At 45.4% G+C, this 20,864-nt stretch overlaps 1 protein-coding gene across 2 annotated transcripts in view; it reads right to left on the bottom strand.

Annotated features, from left to right (window-relative positions):
- Positions 1-381: 381 nt before the first annotated feature.
- LOC124139626 overlaps positions 382-20,864 on the bottom strand; it is a 42,414-nt gene continuing 21,931 nt past the window's right edge. For both annotated transcript variants that reach the window (XM_046506854.2, XM_046506855.2), the window contains exons 3-8: positions 17,383-17,629; positions 14,075-14,191; positions 12,839-13,478; positions 11,492-11,657; positions 1,905-2,326; positions 382-1,454 (exon numbers count right to left, since the gene is read on the bottom strand). In XM_046506854.2, coding sequence (XP_046362810.2) covers positions 820-1,454; positions 1,905-2,326; positions 11,492-11,657; positions 12,839-13,478; positions 14,075-14,191; positions 17,383-17,629 — 2,227 coding nt within the window. In that variant the 3' untranslated portion in view covers positions 382-819. The remainder of the gene's footprint in view (positions 1,455-1,904; positions 2,327-11,491; positions 11,658-12,838; positions 13,479-14,074; positions 14,192-17,382; positions 17,630-20,864) is intronic.

The following is a 20,864-nucleotide window of genomic DNA, read 5'->3' as shown; positions in this document are numbered from 1 at the left end:
TGAGGTAAGAGCCGAAGTGAGTGAGTGAGTGAGTATGGTTTTACGCCGCTTTAAGCAATATTCCAGCAATATCACGGCGGGGGACACCAGAAATGGGCTTCACACATTGTACCCATGTCGGGATTCGAACCCGGGTCTTTGGCGTGACGAGTGAACGCTTTAACCACTAGGCTACCCGACCGCCCCTAAGAGCCGAAGTGTACGCAGTGTACGTTTCCCCAAGTTCCAAGTAATTTTGGAGATTCTTTGTAACTGCATACTGGAAACTAGTAATTTGGTCTATTTCAAGAGATCCATCCAGGTACTTCCGATACGACCCTAATTCGGAAAGATTTCTTGTAAGCCCGAGCTGTCCTAGTGATATTTAAATATAAAATATAATTTTGAAATGACAACATGTATTTTATTGTGTAAAAAGTCACACTTCTATTGAAATATGAAATTGATTGTTTAATCACTTATTTGAAACTGTCTCTTTCAATTGTCTCCTCTTCTTCTTCGCAGCACATGCAATGATATGTCATTGGCCAATCATCCACAGGAAATACTCCGACCGCCATCACAGGATCATACCAGTGATGAGTTGCTTCTCAATTATAATGGTCATCTCTAACAAACGTTGAGTAGTATACAATGAAGCTATCATCGTCAAAACTAAGTCCTAAAACTAAAAAAATGACTCACTTACATATTACACAAAATGTGATTGTGCATTGTCAAGCAACAATTGACTATAGACAGTCATAACAATATATATTGAATGATGCATAAAACAGATAACGATACTACCTATCAATATGCTTTACAATATCCATATTATCAGAGGAGGGTTGTCTCCCTTAGTTCTTCAGCATCGGGTTTTCTGTTGCCGCCGTTTAATAAAGATTTATTTTCAGCTGCCTTCCTGCCGCGTATGTGTTTAACAACCAATATCACTTCTTCCATGGGAGCGACTATAACTACAACCGCAGCCATGAGGAAACACCAAATCTGCAGAGTCATTAAGTAAGCGCGGAACTGTGATGACGTCAGAACGTGAAGCGCCGACATGACACTTGGCAGGATAACAATGAATAGTGTCAAACTCACAGCTCCTCCGACATAGGCCGTCAATTTGGCGTTCCTGAAAACAGAGTCTAGTTGTTTAACCGAAGGTCTTGCTCCTTTGAGTGATGGGAAATCCTCCTTAAAATGTTCTCCCCAAGGATTTAGAGGATTATCTATGTCGCGTAATTTCTGCCACTCTGTCATCTCGGCCGTCTCGTCCGAGATCTCGTGTGTTATGAGAGATACTACAATGGTGACGAGAAGTGACACGACAAAGCTGGCGCTAGATCCTGCCACGACGGAGTAGTTTTGAGACGTGTTGACGAGGAAGTTGCTGAGGCCGCCGTCGAAGGTGGATGCGACTGAGAAGAGCGCTGTGAGACCTCCAACCAAACCGGAAAGGGCACCTGCAGTAAGGGAGAAATAGTCTTTTCAAACAGCCACAATGGCGAACCCTTATGCCCTTGATATGATCAGCACACAACAAAGCATTACGTGTGTATGTTTAGCCAGATAAAAAAAATATTCTTCATTCTCGTGATTTTATTTTTAATATAATTACTGTTAGAGAGTGAGTAACAAAGCGCTACGAGCAAACTTGATTTTTGAGTATATTGGTCTCTTATAGCCACGCCACGCGGCTCGAAGTGCAAAGGGGCGGGTCTGTTGCCATGGTGACCACGTCTAGATTTCAATTCGAATCTGAATGTTATTCGAAGAAGTCGTTTCTTTACATTGCTTCAAAGATTACAAAATACGTCTTCACTTGCATCATTTCATGCAACAACTACGACTGTTCCTCCTACAATAACTACGACGGCAGCTACTACAACCTATACTACGACGTCGCTACCCACCTGCAGTGGCTCCTACGGCCGACGTCTTCAGCCACACGATGCTCAGCACGGACCCCGGGAAACAGGGCGTGGTGATAATGAACCCCACCATCATGACCCAGTTCAGATCGAACCCCGCGACGTTCACCAGCAGCCCCAGGGGAATGATGGCAAGCGTTACCCACAAGATGCACCAGCTCTTGAACTGGACCAGAGACTCCTGGTACTTCCGGAACTGACCATGCTGATCACACAGGAACAACCTTTGACCTCCTAGGTTCTTCTTCTCAATATTGTTCTTCTGGTCACGTGCACAGTCACGACAGTCCACGGCTGGGGTGCATTCGCAATACGGTTGCAGCTCGTCCTTTTCACTGGTGGCATTATTTGGTAAGGGTTTCATTTTGCCACACAAAAGACACGTGTTTCTTGTGTGTCCCTTTCTGAAACATAGAGTCAATAAATTTGGTTTCAAGTTTATCTACTAATACTCCAGGAGGAACGGGGGAATCCGTCGTCACTCGTCATGCAAATTTGCGTCCCTTTGTCGTGCCAGGATCCGATGTTTTGGGGGTTTAGATCCACGCGGTGATTTAACTATATTATGTTACATTACGGCGTAAAGAAAACAGCCCCCTCAGTGATAGATATATCAAGGTGGCATGCAGTGACAATCAGACCATGAGCTGAGAAACCGAGGGTCGATATTGTGAGTACCTGGTACGATGTCACACAAATTAACAAGACGCTGCTGAGATTGGACTTCCCTGGGATCATCATTTACAGTTTTGTGCTTCGTGTTGGATACCTCATCTCTAGAACTAGTTCAGGTATAAGATGTGTGTGTGTGTGCGTGTGTGTGTGTGTGTGCGCGCGCGCGCGTGTGTGCGTGCGTGTGTGTGTGTGTGTGTGTGTGTGTGTGTGTGTGTGTGCGCGCGCGTGCGTGTGTGTGTGTTGTGCTATAGTTATATGTTTCCAATCAAGACTATATTTACATATTTACGCTATATACCGAATAAACATCAAATCAATTTAAATATTTTTTAATATTTTACTATTATACTTGCGCAGGCTACTTATACAAAATATAGCTTGTTGTCACATATATATCATTTAAGGTGTAATTCTGAAGAAACATATTAGTACTGAACACATGCTAGACATATCTTCTTTCAGTGGCATTTAGAAGTTGGTGTGATGAAGTAAGACGAGTTCTATGGATGAACAACTTCTTTATTACAATTAGTGCGACGTTTCGGTGTAGATCCTAACACCTTTATCAAGCTTGATAAAGGTGTTAGGATCTACACCGAAACGTCAAGCTTGATAAAGGTGTTAGGATCTACACCGAAACGTCGCACTAATTGTAATAAAGAAGTTGTTCATCCATAGAACTCGTCTTACTACATGCTAGACATGTTTAGATCTAAACATTTTTGTGTTTAGTTCCTATAACCGGAATAACTGTTTTGCGTGTTTCATTTTAAACACATATGGCATCTAAATACACGAAATTGAAACTACATGCATACGCACAAGACTCCCCTAAAATTTAAACGTTGAAAATATACTACTCAAAAGAAGTTAAGGATCACCTGATTCTTTCATATTACTATAGTTAATCTATCATGACATGACATTAACTTTACCATTATGAAAGAATCGGGTGATCCTTAACTTCTTTTGAGTAGTATAAATGAGTGAGAGAACAATTTTAACGCCCTTTGAATAGTATGCGTGCGTCCGCGCATATTCCTGAATTTTTTGTATTTCACATGTGGACGTCAAAATAGTATAACGGTACTACACATGTATTCTTGAAAATCACAATGGTGAACCCGTTAGAGTAATGGACAGAGATCATATTTGGACTATTGTATGTTATGTTTCTATATTCATCATTAATATTGTGTGTAAATATGTAAGACTGTATGGATATAAAAATCATAAATAATATATCACTCACTCAAACTCTCTACATTTCAGGAGGTACAAAGCAAGACACGCCGCAACCAAAGTGACAAAAAAAATAATGTTCCTGTAATTTTCCTGTAATGTATATTAGAAAAATACGCCTGTTTGACTAAACAAAGCACGTAAGGTACGAATGGCGCCCGATATTGTATGGTTAGCATGCCTGGCCACGTCTCATCTCGCAACTCAACAGCCTAGCTGTCTCACCACCTGATGCCCATCCTATTAAGGCTCCACTGTAACAACACTTAGCAGCTGGTCAGATTCACAGCAAGACTGGACAGTCGCCAGCCAAATAATGACCAAGAGCCCCTAGTTAGTTATGGGCCACTAAGCCGGTGTCGTTGGTACGGCTACCTAATGACACAGGGTATATATTACCTTCATTACTACAGTCTGCTCATTTCCAAATGAATTTGGTTAGTAGGTAGAGGTGAACGGTGAATTATTTTACTATAGAGGTCACTGACAGATTGAAGGAACACGATCGCGGTGCACTGGACATTTTTTGGTTAAATGGGGGGGGGGGGGGGGGGGGGGGGGGGGTTTGTACCCGGGTAGTAAATTTTGACGCGTCCCAGCCCTACTAGGATTGGTATTTTAAGTTGGCAAAGCATTGTTTTGTTTATTCGGATCGCTTTTACGCCGCATGTCATAACGCAATCAGTAACAAGGACAAAAGTTAAGATTCACGTTAAAAGATGGTACTTGTCGTTACCCTGCATAGCTCTCGGATAAGATAGATAACACAAGGACTGGTCTTCATGGAGTCAGCATACGGAGTGGGGTATTCATGTTAAACTGCGGCAAGGTAAGCACTATAAAATCGGCATTAGTCCAGACTAGTACACGCACACGCACACGCACACGCACACGCACGCACGCACGCACTCACTCACTCACACACACACACACACACACACGTCACTATAAATCCAACAATGTTGGACGCGACGTTAACACCATTTCACCTCACCTCACCTCACCTAACCTCACCTCTGTAAAACCACAAGGTTTATGGAACTTAAATCAATCATACCAATTACGTACCAATCTCCAAATATCTCTAAGTTTGATTAATTAATGTCATCTGTAAATATCACCATATTAACTTCATTAACAACTTATAGATTTTTGATTTTTTATCAATATTGAATTGGGACGTTTAAGAAATAAATATTTTCTTGTTTGATTCATTAGATTTGTCTAACATAGACTTATTTTAAAGATACATTATAAACATCCTCGTTAATGCAATTATATTCCACAGCTATGTCTGCCATGGATAAATTGGTCGTCAACAACATTATATATACCCCTTTAGCTTCCCAAAGTGACGTGTGCTTCAAACCAAGAAGTTATTGATTTTCAGATAATAAATTCACCAAGTCCTCATTTATACGTGGATAATATTCAGTAGGAAGCCTCGAGCACAATTACCACAGGTTGTAGCAGGTGGGAATGCGACCTTCCGCACTAGTGAAGAACTCAACGCTTATTCTCTTCCAATTTGTCTTTATAACGGTCCTATTCTCGGTGACTGTAACGCCACAATCATTATTCCAGCTATACAGGGGAGGCCGGTAAATAAATGAATCTGAAACCGAAACCGAATCCAATTTGTTTGTTTGTTTGTTTGTTTGTCTCTTTGTTTGTTTGTTGTTTTAAGTCGCTCTCAGCAATATTCCAGCTATATGATGGCGGTCTGTTAATAATCCGAGTCTGGACCAGACAATCCAGTGATTGACATCATGAGCATCGATCCACGCAATTGGGTTACGATGACATGCATCAACCAAGTAAGCGAACCTGACCACCCGATCCCGTTAGTCGCCTCTTACGACAAGCATAGTCGCCTGTTACAGCCAACATGGGTTGCTGAAGACCTATTCTAACCATCCACGATGGCACTAGACCATACTACCAAAATGTCACTCGGCTCTCGTGACAAGCATTAGATGCTGCATATGAGTTCTACCCTGGTATCTGCACGGGTGTTCTGAGTATTTATCTATGGTTGTGTGAGTGAGCCTTTTACGTTATGTCTGAAATTCTTTGGTTAAAATAGTTTAAAAAGTGAGCAAGAACAAACTCCACCAACAACTACATCATAGTTGCCATCACGCACACCCTACTTCCGCTGCCGCGTCCATCACTCACCACCTACATCCACATTCCGACAACCTCACATCACTCTCCACCGGTATCCTCCACATCCATCCCACCAACATCCGCATCCCCCATATCCACACCCCACATCTATCTCCACCAACATAACTCCACATCCATCCACATCCACACCCATCCTGACCCACATCCACACATCCATCCCGACCCACATCCCCACATCCATCCTCACCCACATCCACACATCCATCCTGACCCACATCCACACATCCATTCCGACCCACATCCGCATCCACACATCCATCCACACCCACACATCCATCCTTACCCACATCCACACATCCATTCTGACCCACATCCACACATCCATCCCGACCAACATCCATCCACACCCACATCCACATCCACATCAACACATCCGTCCTGATCCACATCCACACATCCATCCACACCAACATCAACACATTCATCCTGACCCACATCCACACATCCATCCTGATCCACATCCACACATCCATCCTGATCCACATCCACACATCCATCCTCACCCACATCAACACATCCATCCTGACCCACATCCACACATCCATCCCCACCCACATCCGTACATCCATCCCGACCAACATCCACACATCCATCCTGACCCACATCAACACATCCATCCTGACCCACATCCACACATCCATCCCGACCGACATCCACACATCCATCCTGACCCACATCAACACATCCATCCTGATCCACATCCACACATCCATCCACACCAACATCAACACATTCATCCTGACCCACATCCACACATTCATCCTGATCCACATCCACACATCCATCCTCACCCACATCCACACATCCATCCTGACCCACATCAACACATCCATCCTGACCCACATCCACACATCCATCCCGACCGACATCCACACATCCATCCTGACCCACATCAACACATCCATCCTGATCCACATCCACACATCCATCCACACCAACATCAACACATTCATCCTGATCCACATCCACACATCCATCCTGATCCACATCCACACATCCATCCTGATCCACATCCACACATCCATCCTGACCCACATCCACACATCCATCCTGACCCACATCCACACATCCATCCTGATCCACATCCACACATTCATCCTGATCCACATCCACACATCCATCCTGATCCACATCCACACATCCATCCTGATCCACATCCACACATCCATCCTGACCCACATCCACACATCCATCCTGACCCACATCCACACATCCATCCTGATCCACATCCACACATCCATCCTGATCCACATCCACACATCCATCCTGATCCACATCCACACATCCATCCTGATCCACATCCACACATCCATCCTGACCCACATCCACACATCCATCCTGATCCACATCCACACATTCATCCTGATCCACATCCACACATCCATCCTGATCCACATCCACACATCCATCCCGACCGACATCCACACATTCATCCTGACCCACATCCACACATCCATCCTCACCGACATCCACACATCCATCCTGACCCACATCCACACATTCATCCTGACCCACATCCACACATCCATCCTCACCCACATCCACACATCCATCCCCACCCACATCCGTACATCCATCCCGACCCACATCCACACATCCATCCACACCAACATCAACACATTCATCCTGACCCACATCCACACATTCATCCTGATCCACATCCACACATCCATCCTGACCCACATCCACACATCCATCCTGACCCACATCCACACATCCATCCTGACCCACATCCACACATCCATCCTGACCAACATCCATCCACATCCACATCCACATCCACACATCCATCCACACCCACACATCCACACATTCATCCTGACCCACATCCACACATCCATCCTGACCCACATCCACACATCCATCCTGACCCACATCCACACATTCATCCTGACCCATATCCACACATCCATCCTCACCCACATCAACACATCCATCCCCACCAACATCCACACATCCATCCTGACCAACATCCTCACATCCATCCTGATCCACATCCACACATCCATCCTCACCCACATCCACACATCCAACCTGATCCACATCCGCACATCTATCCCCACCCACATCCACACATCCATCCCCACCCACATCCGTACATCCATCCCGACCAACATCCACACATCCATCCTCACCCACATCCACACATCCAACCTGATCCACATCCGCACATCCATCCCCACCCACATCCACACATCCATCCCCACCCACATCCACACATCCATCCCGACCAACATCCACACATCCATCCTGATCCACATCCACACATCCATCCTGACCCACATCCACACATCCATCCACACCAACATCAACACATTCATCCTGACCCACATCCACACATCCATCCACACACATATCCACACATCCATCCACACCCACATCCACACATCCATCCTGATCCACATCCACACATCCATCCCCACCCACATCCGTACATCCATCCCGACCAACATCCACACATTCATCCTGACCCACATCCACACATTCATCCTGACCCACATCCACACATCCATCCTGACCAACATCCATCCACATCCACATCCACATCCACACATCCATCCCGACCGACATCCACACATTCATCCTGACCCACATCCACACATCCATCCTCACCAACATCCACACATCCATCCTGATCCACATCCACACATCCATCCTGATCCACATCCACACATCCATCCTGACCCACATCCACACATTCATCCTGACCCATATCCACACATCCATCCTCACCCACATCAACACATCCATCCCCACCAACATCCACACATCCATCCTGACCAACATCCTCACATCCATCCTGATCCACATCCACACATCCATCCTCACCCACATCCACACATCCAACCTGATCCACATCCGCACATCTATCCCCACCCACATCCACACATCCATCCCCACCCACATCCGTACATCCATCCCGACCAACATCCACACATCCATCCTCACCCACATCCACACATCCAACCTGATCCACATCCGCACATCCATCCCCACCCACATCCACACATCCATCCCCACCCACATCCACACATCCATCCCGACCAACATCCACACATCCATCCTGATCCACATCCACACATCCATCCTGACCCACATCCACACATCCATCCACACCAACATCAACACATTCATCCTGACCCACATCCACACATCCATCCACACACATATCCACACATCCATCCACACCCACATCCACACATCCATCCTGATCCACATCCACACATCCATCCTGACCCACATCCACACATCCATCCACACCCACATCAACACATCCATCCCCACCCACATCCGTACATCCATCCCGACCAACATCCACACATCCATCCTGACCCACATCAACACATCCATCCTGACCCACATCCACACATCCATCCCGACCCACATCCACACATCCATCCTCACCCACATCCACACATCCATCCTCACCCACATCCACACATCAATCCTCACCCACATCCACACATCCATCCTCACCCACATCCACACATCAATCCTCACCCACATCCACACATCCATCCCGACCGACATCCACACATCCATCCTGATCCACATCCACACATCCATCCTCACCCACATCCACACATCCATCCTCACCCACATCCACACATCCATCCCGACCGACATCCACACATCCATCCCGACCCACATCCACACATCCACACATCCATCCTCACCCACATCCACACATCCATCCCGACCCACATCCACACATCCATCCCGACCCACATCCACACATCCATCCTCACCCACATCCACACATCCATCCTCACCCACATCCACACATCAATCCTCACCCACATCCACACATCCATCCTCACCCACATCCACACATCAATCCTCACCCACATCCACACATCCATCCCGACCGACATCCACACATCCATCCTGATCCACATCCACACATCCATCCTCACCCACATCCACACATCCATCCCCACCCACATCCGTACATCCATCCCGACCAACATCCACACATCCATCCCGACCCACATCCACACATCCATCCTCACCCACATCCACACATCCATCCTCACCCACATCCACACATCAATCCTCACCTACATCCACACATCCATCCACACCCACATCCCCACATCAATCCTCACCTACATTCACACATCCATTCTGATCCACATCCACACATCCATCCTCACCCACATCAACACATCCATCCTGACCCACATCAACACATCCATCCACACCCACATCCACACATCCATACTGACCAACATCCCCATCCACCCCCGAATTCACATCCACATTCACACTCACACCCACACCCACACCCACACCCACACCCACACCCACACCCACACCCACACATCCATCCTGACCCACGTCCACATCTGCGCATGAAAACACTGTACGAACCACAACAGAGTAATCTCAACGCAGGCGAGAAAAATAGGCGTTGGCATATTATTTTATGAACGCTTCCGTCAGCAGAAAGTACAATCACGCGAAGAGACATCTTGCCGGTCTTATGACAACATTGTCGAAAGACATTACAGTCCATCTCGTCGTCGGATACGTTGGGAGTGGTAAATGTCTTATAGTATGATTATATCAAAGTATGAAAAAACATCAACTTCTTCGGATTCTCACTTACACTGTGGGTATCGAGTGCTAAAACACATTCATTAAACACGTGATCACGCCATTCCTTAATCTACATTTGACCACGTACTGTAACTCTTACTTCTTGCAACAACAACCACATCAACAATCACATCGACAACCAGAACCCTGAAACTAGCCACAACACCAGTCACAGCCACACATCGAAACACAGCCAGTCATCCGCAGCCGCAGCCACAACCCCACTTCGTAACAGCCAGTCATCCGCAGCCACAACCACACATCGACACACAGCCAGTCACCCGCAGTCACAGCCACACATCGACACACAGCCAGTCACCCGCAGTCACAGCCACACATCGACACACAGCCAGTCACCAGCAGTCACAGCCACACATCGAAACACAGCCAGTCACCCGCAGTCACAGCCACACATCGACACACAGCCAGTCACCCGCAGTCACAGCCACAACAAACAGGCTTCAACACACAATCCCAGCCACAGTTCACTCAAACCATAATCAGAATTCAAATCGTGTCCCAAATGCAACAGCCCAAACCCCAAATCCAAGCTAGCTTGGTAATCATTATCATATGCCTGATCAAATCCTTAATGCCCTAAGTTCCCTCTGGTATATGCGCTGACCATATACATGTACCTAAATCCGAACACCGTAAACCCAAATCTCAACCTTCATAGACACGTTCTGACACCAAACCCCCAAATCTGATATCAAGCCCAAGCCCCTATCCTCAATGCCAACTACCCCACTCGCTACCCTCTTCCATATTTCACTCTCACCCTCAACAACGACAACGCCACCCCACACATCAAATCATCATCCATCCTCTCTACAGCCATCTTCTCCGTGCTTCTGTACCTGTAGGGGTTGATGTGGGTCTGATAGATGTCATAAACGATGATCGACGACACCGCCATCACCTCGCCCGACCCCGTCGACATTAAGGCCATCGTCAGCATCGTTAACACCATGACTCCGCCGCCATAACCCAGGGCTTGCTGTGCGATAAACGGCGTCACCAGACCTACAACATCGGCCAGGGTTATATCCAGGATGACGGACAACACATTATTGACTGAAATCTCGAGAAGGGGGAATAAAGCTGCAATAATTCAAAACATAGAAATGAGATTTATCCTTGTTCGTCGCAATGTGATAAGGGTTATGGCACGAAAGCATTAAATTGGGTTGAACCCAACGATCTTTCTGTGACATAACACGTCTATTCCAGTCAAATGCGTGATTTCCTCAACTATTCATAGAATAGTTCGTCATAATTCCTACCATGGTTAAAGAATCGTCTGTATATTTTCAGTTCGATCTATTTTCGAAGTTTCCAGTATTACAATTTAAAATATTTTTCCCAATTTCACTCAGTAAACACTGCATCGAAGTAGTTATGAGTTGACTATTAAGTCAAAGCTATATTTTAACATAGTAATAACAGCAGTTATTCGGCGTCGGACTTAAATCAAAAGAAGAATTACTTTCCAAATCGAAACGGAGCCTTTAGTAAGTCTAGACACTTCATCATACAGCCGTGGTCTAGCAACAAGTTTAGCTTCAATTAATTCAGAAAACGTTATGTCGTGTTTCGGTAGGGCAGGACATGCAGACCCGTGACGATCCGGGGTAGAACAGGTCTTCAGCAACCCATGCTTGCCGTAAGCGGCGACTATGCTTATAAGAGGCGACTAACGGGATCGGGTGGTCAGGCTCGCTGACTTGGTTGACGCATGTCATCGTATCCCAAATGGGAGGATCGATGCTCATGATGTCAATCACTGGATTGTCTAGTCCACACTCGATTATTTACAGATCCTCGTCATATAGTTGGACTATTTTGAGTGCGGCGTTTAACAAACGAACGAATCAATTTTGTGCACTAAAAGGAGGCGTCGATAGTGTTAGACTTGCGAAAGGTTTCGATTAACAGAACAATGCTCCTTTTTGTCAAATCCTAGCTAGTGCCTGCTGTTACAGATACAGTAATCTACGGTTATAACGAACACGCTTATAACGAACTGGCGGATATAACGAACTTACTTTTTAGTCCCGACTATTTGCTGTGGTTATGCTGTATATATGCTTATAACGAACTACGGTTATAACGAACTAAAAATAGTAGTCCCTTTGAGATCGTTATAACCGTAGTTTACTGTATTATAAAAGAGACTATATTTTAGAAACATCCCCACTGTATACCTGCATCAATGACGGAGGAGGGTAGGGCGAATGATGAGTTTGAGGAGCTGAGAGCGAGGTAGGCGAGACCAGTGCTTGTTCCAATAGAAGAAGGGATGGCGAACCAGATGTACGTTGCGGCGAAGAACCCCAACACGCCTTGCACTGGCTTGGCAGCAATACGACTTTGCCAAGACGCCTGGTCACAAAAGGTCAAGGATGACGTAGCGAACACGCCTTGGATACCCCATATGATAGCTCCTTCTGACCAGAACGTTAGGTAACTGCGGCCCTCGTTGCCAGCAGGTCCTTCCTGACAGGAGACCTGTTTAAATATGGCCTCCATGCTACCAAGAAGTCTCGTGTCGCCAGCATTCTCAAGGTAGAATATGTTGATGATGAAGAATACAAGGATGATGAAGATGAGCACAGCGTTGAAGTAGGAGACGTAGAAGGTCGTCCCAAGGCCCCCGACGAAGGAGTAGCTACCAAAGAGGGTTGCCATGAGAAGGACGCAGAATTCCGGAGAGGCATTATTTATCATGGACTGAAAGGTGGCGATGCCAGCCACCATTAGGCACACCATCACCACGAAGTTTGTCAGTAGTGCGAAGAAGCAATACACAATGTGGGCTCGCTTCCCGAACCGAGCGTTGATAATCTGAAAGTAGGATATGGAATATCAGTAGCTATATTAATCTTAGATTATTATTTCACGATAAAACATTGTTCTATCATCACGTCATTTCTGGAGATGTGCTCGACACTTGATGACGTCGTTAATTGGACGACGTTATTTTTTAGAGGGAAGTGTCAAGTGAGTTAATCCCCATATAGGTAGCTGGGCATGGCCGAACGATCGAGTTCAAAGAGGGAGAGATATGGCAATCGGTATTGGGACAAAAGGTAGAGATAGTCGAAGTAAGAATTGTGAGAATATTAGGGAAACATCATAAAAGAGGCTGTACATAATGTTGATATCCCATATAAGAAATAAACGACTCGTGGTCGTTGTTTATCGTACAATAAAACACTGCAGGGAAATACACCACTCTGGGCTGCGCCTTTCATGGTTTATTCTCCCTTCTGCGCACCTCATGGTTTATTCTCCCTGCAGGGTTTATTGTACGATAAACAACTCCCACCCGTTTTTATTTCTTAAATATAGAGACGTTATACTGTCATCGTATGAAAAACCTTATTCCTGCATGAAGGCATTTCACTAAAATATGTGTGCGTTATTTTAATAGTGTTTACCTGAAGGAATGTTTTCGCTCCTGGAGCCCTTGTCTTGAAATGGACAGAGAGCACGGGAAACAGGATCATGTTGGTGACCGCACCCACGGAATACCAGAAGGTGCCAGCAATACCATTCTGTAAATACCAACGTGGTCTTATAACGACTTAAACCTGAAATTCTTTCAGGGAAGGAAATACACAATATTAAAAGTTCTAATTGTAACTAAGTGAATACGAAGAGAATGGTTTCCTTGCAGCTATCATTGTGTTGGTGTTGTTTTAGTTGACAGTCTGTTAGTACTAGTATATACGTTCGGCCCTTTGATGAAAAGAAGTAGAAAACAGATCAGGTGACAATCCTCACACGCCTGTTTACCTGCGGATTAATGTCATGAAACCGATTCATGCGCGTTGGTTCGTGTCTGCTCTTGACAAGCTTGTAAAGGACACTGATGGGATAATTCGTGGCTGGCGCCAATCTGGGCTGCTTGACAGGATGTGAACTGACCACTACTCAACTTCACTTTGTGTAGGTGACTTTGTTATTTTGTCTAGTAATTTATTTATCTATTACCTTTGTGACTGATTGTTGTCAGTGGCTGCTATCAACTTGTAATGATCTGATATCATTGTTTTTGATGTAATACTAGTAAATAATACTGAAGTGATTTATTTCGTTTGTTGATTGTTTCCTTATTTTGATGGTACAAAATTAATGCGCATAAAATTAATACGACTTTCAGTCACTCGCATTTTTCGCATTAATATTCTGCTCGCATTAATTTCCTGTTTTACAGTACTCTTCAGAAGTAAGTTGAGGATCATGTAATATAAATGTTAATACCAAGTATTAGAACAAAAATAAGTGTTGATGGCAAACATCCAATGCAAGTAGGTATATGTCTGTGAAACGTAACATCAACACACATCTTATAGTTTGCACGTACCTCACGGAGTAGCGCCACACACGTGCATTGGGTGTCATTCCTTTTGAGACTTTCAAGGAAGGTAGATTTATCTCTGTGGATCATTATATCTTTCTATCTTATTGATTCTGTTTATCTGTCATACAGTTGTGATTTATTACTTGAATTAATCCATTACTTGTGCATGAACCAGAGACGCGGCGTCTGCAACGCGCGGAGCTTCTACGGGCTATGCGTGCGGGAAACTGGCAGACGTCAGCGTGTAGAGGCCAATACGTTCAATGTGTTACAATCTGTAATTAACAGACTATGGAACAGGTACCAGCATGTTGACGATCGGCCCCATTCAGGGAGTCCCAGGTCAACGGAACGAGTACAGGATCGAGCGATCCGAAACAAGGCCCTACGATGCGGGAAAACGTCTACAGCTCATCTCAATGGTCTACGACCACGTGTTGTGCCGCCCCTTACACAACGTCATACTGCCAACATAAGTCAATGGTGTACACAGCGTCAAAACTGGGTAATCATCGCTGGTCACGTGTCATGTATTCAGATAAGGCCCGATTCACTTTGCACCTCATTGACAGTGGTCAGGTCTGGCGACGTCGAAATGAACGTCAACCTGAGACCTCATGACAGATATGGCGGTACATCGGTTATAGTGTGTGGTGGCATCACTATGACTGACCGAACCCTACTCCATATTGTGCAAGGAAGGGTCACTGGACAGTACTATCGGGAAGATATACTGGCACCCTTTGTTGTCCCGTGTGCAAGGCGTCTGGGTCGACGTGTTGACGTTCAGGACGACAACGCCCGTGTCCACCGTGCACGAATCGCCAACCCCCAGCAGCACAACATCCCTCGAATGCCATGGCCAACAATGAGCATAGACCTTTCCCTATTACGCCCTATTCCCTAATACGCCTGGGACGTGATAGGGAGACGTGTACGTCAACGTCATATGCCACCGACCACGTTGGCTAAACGTGGCCAGGCGCTGTCAGAGGAGTGGGACAGACCCCCTCAAATCGCCTTTCGGAGGTATGCCTCGTCCAGTGAATGAACGTTTGACAAATCGTGGCGGTATTACTCAACACTGATCCAAAAACGTCAACTTTGAACTTTCCCATCTTACCCCTATCGTCCTCCAAGAGCGATGGCCGTTATAACATCAACTGTTATACGTCACTACCGGGTGGAACGCGTTCCCAATTCCTTCATTATTATCATTCAACATGTACTAGAAACTAGCATCTCTTACAATTTTGTAAATTTTAAGTTACTTCCCAGCATCCCTAATTTTTTTAAGAGTATATAAATAAAGGGAGAAATGTAATTCAAAATCCATTGAGCAATTGTATTCAGATTAGTTCCATATAAGGTCCTTATGGATGCCTTAAGTCGTATTATGTTAAAGAGGAATGAGTGAGTTTGCTTTAATAATGTTATAACTGTCAGTCACATCATGGTGGGATGTGTGTGTGGGAGGGGGGTGGGGGTTGGTTGGTTGGTTGGTTTGTTGTTTTACGCCGCACTCAGCAATATTCCAGCTATATGACGGCGGTCTGTAAATAATCGAGTCTGGACCAGACAATCCAGTGATTAATATCATGAGCATCGATCCACGCAATTGGGATCGATGACATGCATCAACCAAGTCAGCGAGCCTGACCACCCGATCCCGTTAGTCGCCTTTTACGACAAGCATAGTCGCCTTTTACGGCAAGCATGGGTTGCTGAAGACCTATTCTACCCCGGAATGGGGGGTGGGGAAGGGAAGCCCGAAGTGATGAAGGTCTGAGACGTGTACCACCCACGTGCACGTCCTCGTGGTACTACAGAAGCTTTTTCCAGCTGCATCCCCTTCTTATCACCAAATATCCTGTATATAAACCTCTCTTCACTTGGTTGTAGTCACTTTAGCCTGATAACGGTGTAAGAATCTACATCGAAACGTCGCTATATGCAATAAATCAGAAGTTAAAGTTGTATGTTTTCTTATAAACGTGAACAAGTATATCAAAGTCGTAACGCCTAGACTCACACCCTGATAAGCATTAAGTGGGGTAAGGTAAAATGGCGTCCAAGATAATCCGTATATAGCGGCGTGCATGCACGTGTGGTTTGGGCTGCTTGTACAAGCCCACTGAGATACCATGCCGCACTTTAACATGAATACCCCACTCAGACATACTGACCCCGAGCCGACCAGTCCTTGTTTAGCCCCTTAATTCGGAACGCCAGACGGGGTAACAACAAGTGCCATCTTTCAACGTCTTTTGGTATGACGCGGCCGAGGATCGAACCCCGGACCTTCCGCTCTCTGGGCTGACGCTCTACCATTAGACCACGGAGGCAATTGAAGCATATAAGTGATTACTGATGAACACTTACCTTGATGGCTACAGTGGTGCTCTGTAATAAGTCACCAGGCCACAGAAGCTGCGAGGCTACAGTGACGGCCGTCAAACTCATGCTGACTTTCCCACCAGCGTCGAACGTCGTGTCGAGGTTGTCGGCGTCGTGAAAGACATACTTTCTGATGGCGTTGTAGAGGAGAGCCAGGAGGATGGAGAATCCCCCGAAGCCAAGCAACAGCAACAGTGCGGCCTCGTGTTTGGCCATGATGGTGGTCAGAGACCTGAAAGATGAGAGAGTTAGATTTGATGTGAAAGGAAAATCTCTAAGTCTTGTTTTGTTTGTTTGTTTGTTGTTTAACGCCGCGCTCAGCAAAACTCCTGCTATGTGACGACAGTCTGTAAATATTCCAGTCTGGACCAGACAATCCAGTGACTGACATCAGGAGCATCGATCCATGCGACTGGGATATGAAGACATGCATCAATCAGGTCAGCGAGCCTGACCACCCGATCCTGTTAGTCGCCTCTTACCACAAGCATAGTCGCCTGTTACGGTGGTGAGGTGAGGTGAAATGGGGTTTAACGTCGCGTCCAAGATTATTGCACTTATATAGCGACGTGCATGCACGTGTGTGTGTGTGGCTGCTTGTACTAGTCCGTACTGATGCCGATTTATAGTGCTAGCTCACTGAGATACCATGCCGCAGTTTAACAAGAATACCCCACTCAGACACAGTATACTGACTCCGAGCCGACCAGTCCTTGTTTTAGCCCCTTAATGCCGAGCGCCAGACATGGTAACAACAAGTACCATCTTTAAACGTCTTTTGGTATGACGCGATCGGGGATCGAACCCCGGACATTCCGCTCCCCGGGGGGACGCTCTACCACTAGACCACGGAGGCGGTCCCGCCTGTTACGACAAGCATGGGCTGCTGCAAACCTATTCTACCCCGGATCTTCATGGGTTGAAATCTGAGGGTGATGGGGGAGGACGCCATGCATGTGTAGCAGGGTGGAGTCATAGAACAGATGGTACTCTTTTCCTGTCAGCTTGCTGACAGGGTCAACCTCTGGGCAAGGCGTCAGAAGGTCCATGGTTCGAATCCCATCACAGGACTCGGAAATTGGACCTACACATGCACGTCGTAGACGTTGACCAATTTGGTGAAACCAAATAGCAATGATATTGTGCTGATAAATTAAGGGTATTTGAAGGAGCTATTCTGGAATAGACAAGAGGTTCCTTGCATCAAACTAAGATTGACGTTCAGGATATAGAAATAGACCACAAACAAAAGATGGAGGTTCCACGGTGGCATTGTTTTTTTCATAGAAAGCCCGTCTAGGCAACTTATGGTGGCACCTAACATTTCAAGGTCACGTCCAACGTTGTTTACAGGTCAGTGGTAAACCGGAGGTTTGTATACGTAGTATTAGCATCGACTCAGGCTGAGAAGAGATCTCCCATGCGCTACATGCTTCCAAGTCATACTGCATGTAGTATTGATCGTATGGAAGTCCACGGTAGCACTTAGCACTGCGCCGGTCTACAACATTTATATGGGGGCCACGGGTGGCCCAGTCGTCTAAGACACACACACACACACACACACACACACACACACACACACACACACACACATGTGTACCACATAATAACAAAACTGACTTTCAATCAAGTGTTACCACGCCGCTTATAACAGTATTCCAGTTATATCACGACGTGTCAGCTTAATGTGGGAGGATAACCCGAAGTGATGCAGGTATTAGACGTTTACCACTTCGGTGAAACCCACGAGCACGGGTATGGTGCTGACAAACCTAGAAACATAATCGGGGCGAACCGGGATTTGAACCCACAATCATAGGTTTCTGGCGTGCCCAAGGGACGCAACTCTGCACAGCGAATCGCGGCGCCTTAGACAACTGGGCCAGGTGAATGTTTCAGGTGAATAGAAAAGTGACGATGAAATTATGTGAACTTTTTTTATTGTACTTTTTATCATATGGATCATATCAATTCATCCACATAGTGACTTTATTCTTATCACGATATGCTTCAGCTGGTTTCCAGACTTTACACGCTAATCCTGCACGAGACAAATGATGCCTCTCGAGTCATGGACCTATGACGTCACAAGTATATTCGTCTGTGCCCATCTAATATCTCCTGAATATGAGTAAGTCTTCATATATTAACCAACATGTATCGTATTCGCGTTTCTTTTGGCGGTGAGTATATATGACGTCAACGTTGAACTAAACAAGAGGATGATACTACAAATTCAAATACCAATGTCAGATGAGTATCTCTACCACATAGGACCCGTGAAGATCCGGGTTAGAAAAGGTCTTCAGCAACCCATGCTTGCCATAAAAGGTGACTTTGCTTGTCGTAAAAGGCGACTAACGGGATCGGGTGGTCAGGCTCGCTGACTTGGTTGATGCATATCATCTATCCCAATTGCGCGGATCGATGCTCATGATATCAGTCACTGGATTGTCTGGTCCAGACTCGATTATTTACAGACCATATAAGGGGAATATTGCGGAGTGCGGCGTTAAACAACAAACCAAACCAAAACACTCTACCACATAGTGAGTAAATGAGATGGGTTTTAAGCAGTTAATAGTCATTTTTCCAGGAATATCGAGGCGGGGGACACAAGAAACGGGCTTTTACACATTGTACCCATGTGGGTCATTAAGCCCGGACCTTCATATATGACAGCAGGTTCGTCTTACATCACCATCCAAAAGCTGTTTAGTTATTCTGTACTTCTAAATAACGAAAAACAAACCAGCACCGAGTCGTTATTCAGACTTGGTATAACAAATATAAGATACCGTATTTCCAGTGGGTTCGTTATTCGTTTTTCGAATAACAAAAAACAAGCCAGCACCGGGTTCGTTATTCAAAGGCTGTATATTAAACAACTACAAGAGTGTGTTCAAATACCGGGTTCGTTATTTAGTTTATGTCCAACAATTCTATTAAATATAAGATAGTCTATGGTCAATCTCCCAACAACTGTTTAGTTATTCAGTACTTTTGAATAAGGAAAACAAACCAATACCGGGTTCGTTATTCAGTTCATGTCGAAGAAAATATATAAATAAATGGAATAAAGAATCTGCTACTTTTATTTATGTACTTATTTACAATAAAGACTTAAATTGTGGGATAACCTTTGCAGAAGTAGCCCTCATTAAATATTGGCTGTATTTTAGGACAAATAAACATAGGAAAATTTAATTGTACAATGAGTGTGGCCTCTGCTCGTAGACCCTGCCACTGTATCGCTTTCTTCAACCACACCACCTATATCCGTTCCCACAGAAGAAAAATGTTTCAGGTCAGCGTCCATCATCACCCACTATAGAACAGTCTTACAATGTATCTATGTTTTCATAAATTACATGACTGGTCAGTAAATGGTGATGACATAGCACACAACTGCAGTAAGATGTCTTACTACTCTCCGAATGTCTGAAACTATGACATTAGATTTG

This window comes from Haliotis rufescens, unplaced genomic scaffold (genome assembly GCF_023055435.1).
Source record: "Haliotis rufescens isolate VD_foot unplaced genomic scaffold, xgHalRufe1.0.p SCAF_7, whole genome shotgun sequence".
NCBI lineage: Eukaryota > Metazoa > Mollusca > Gastropoda > Lepetellida > Haliotidae > Haliotis > Haliotis rufescens.
The sequence above is the reverse complement of the archived record's forward strand: the minus strand, read 5'-3'. Positions and strand labels throughout refer to the sequence as shown.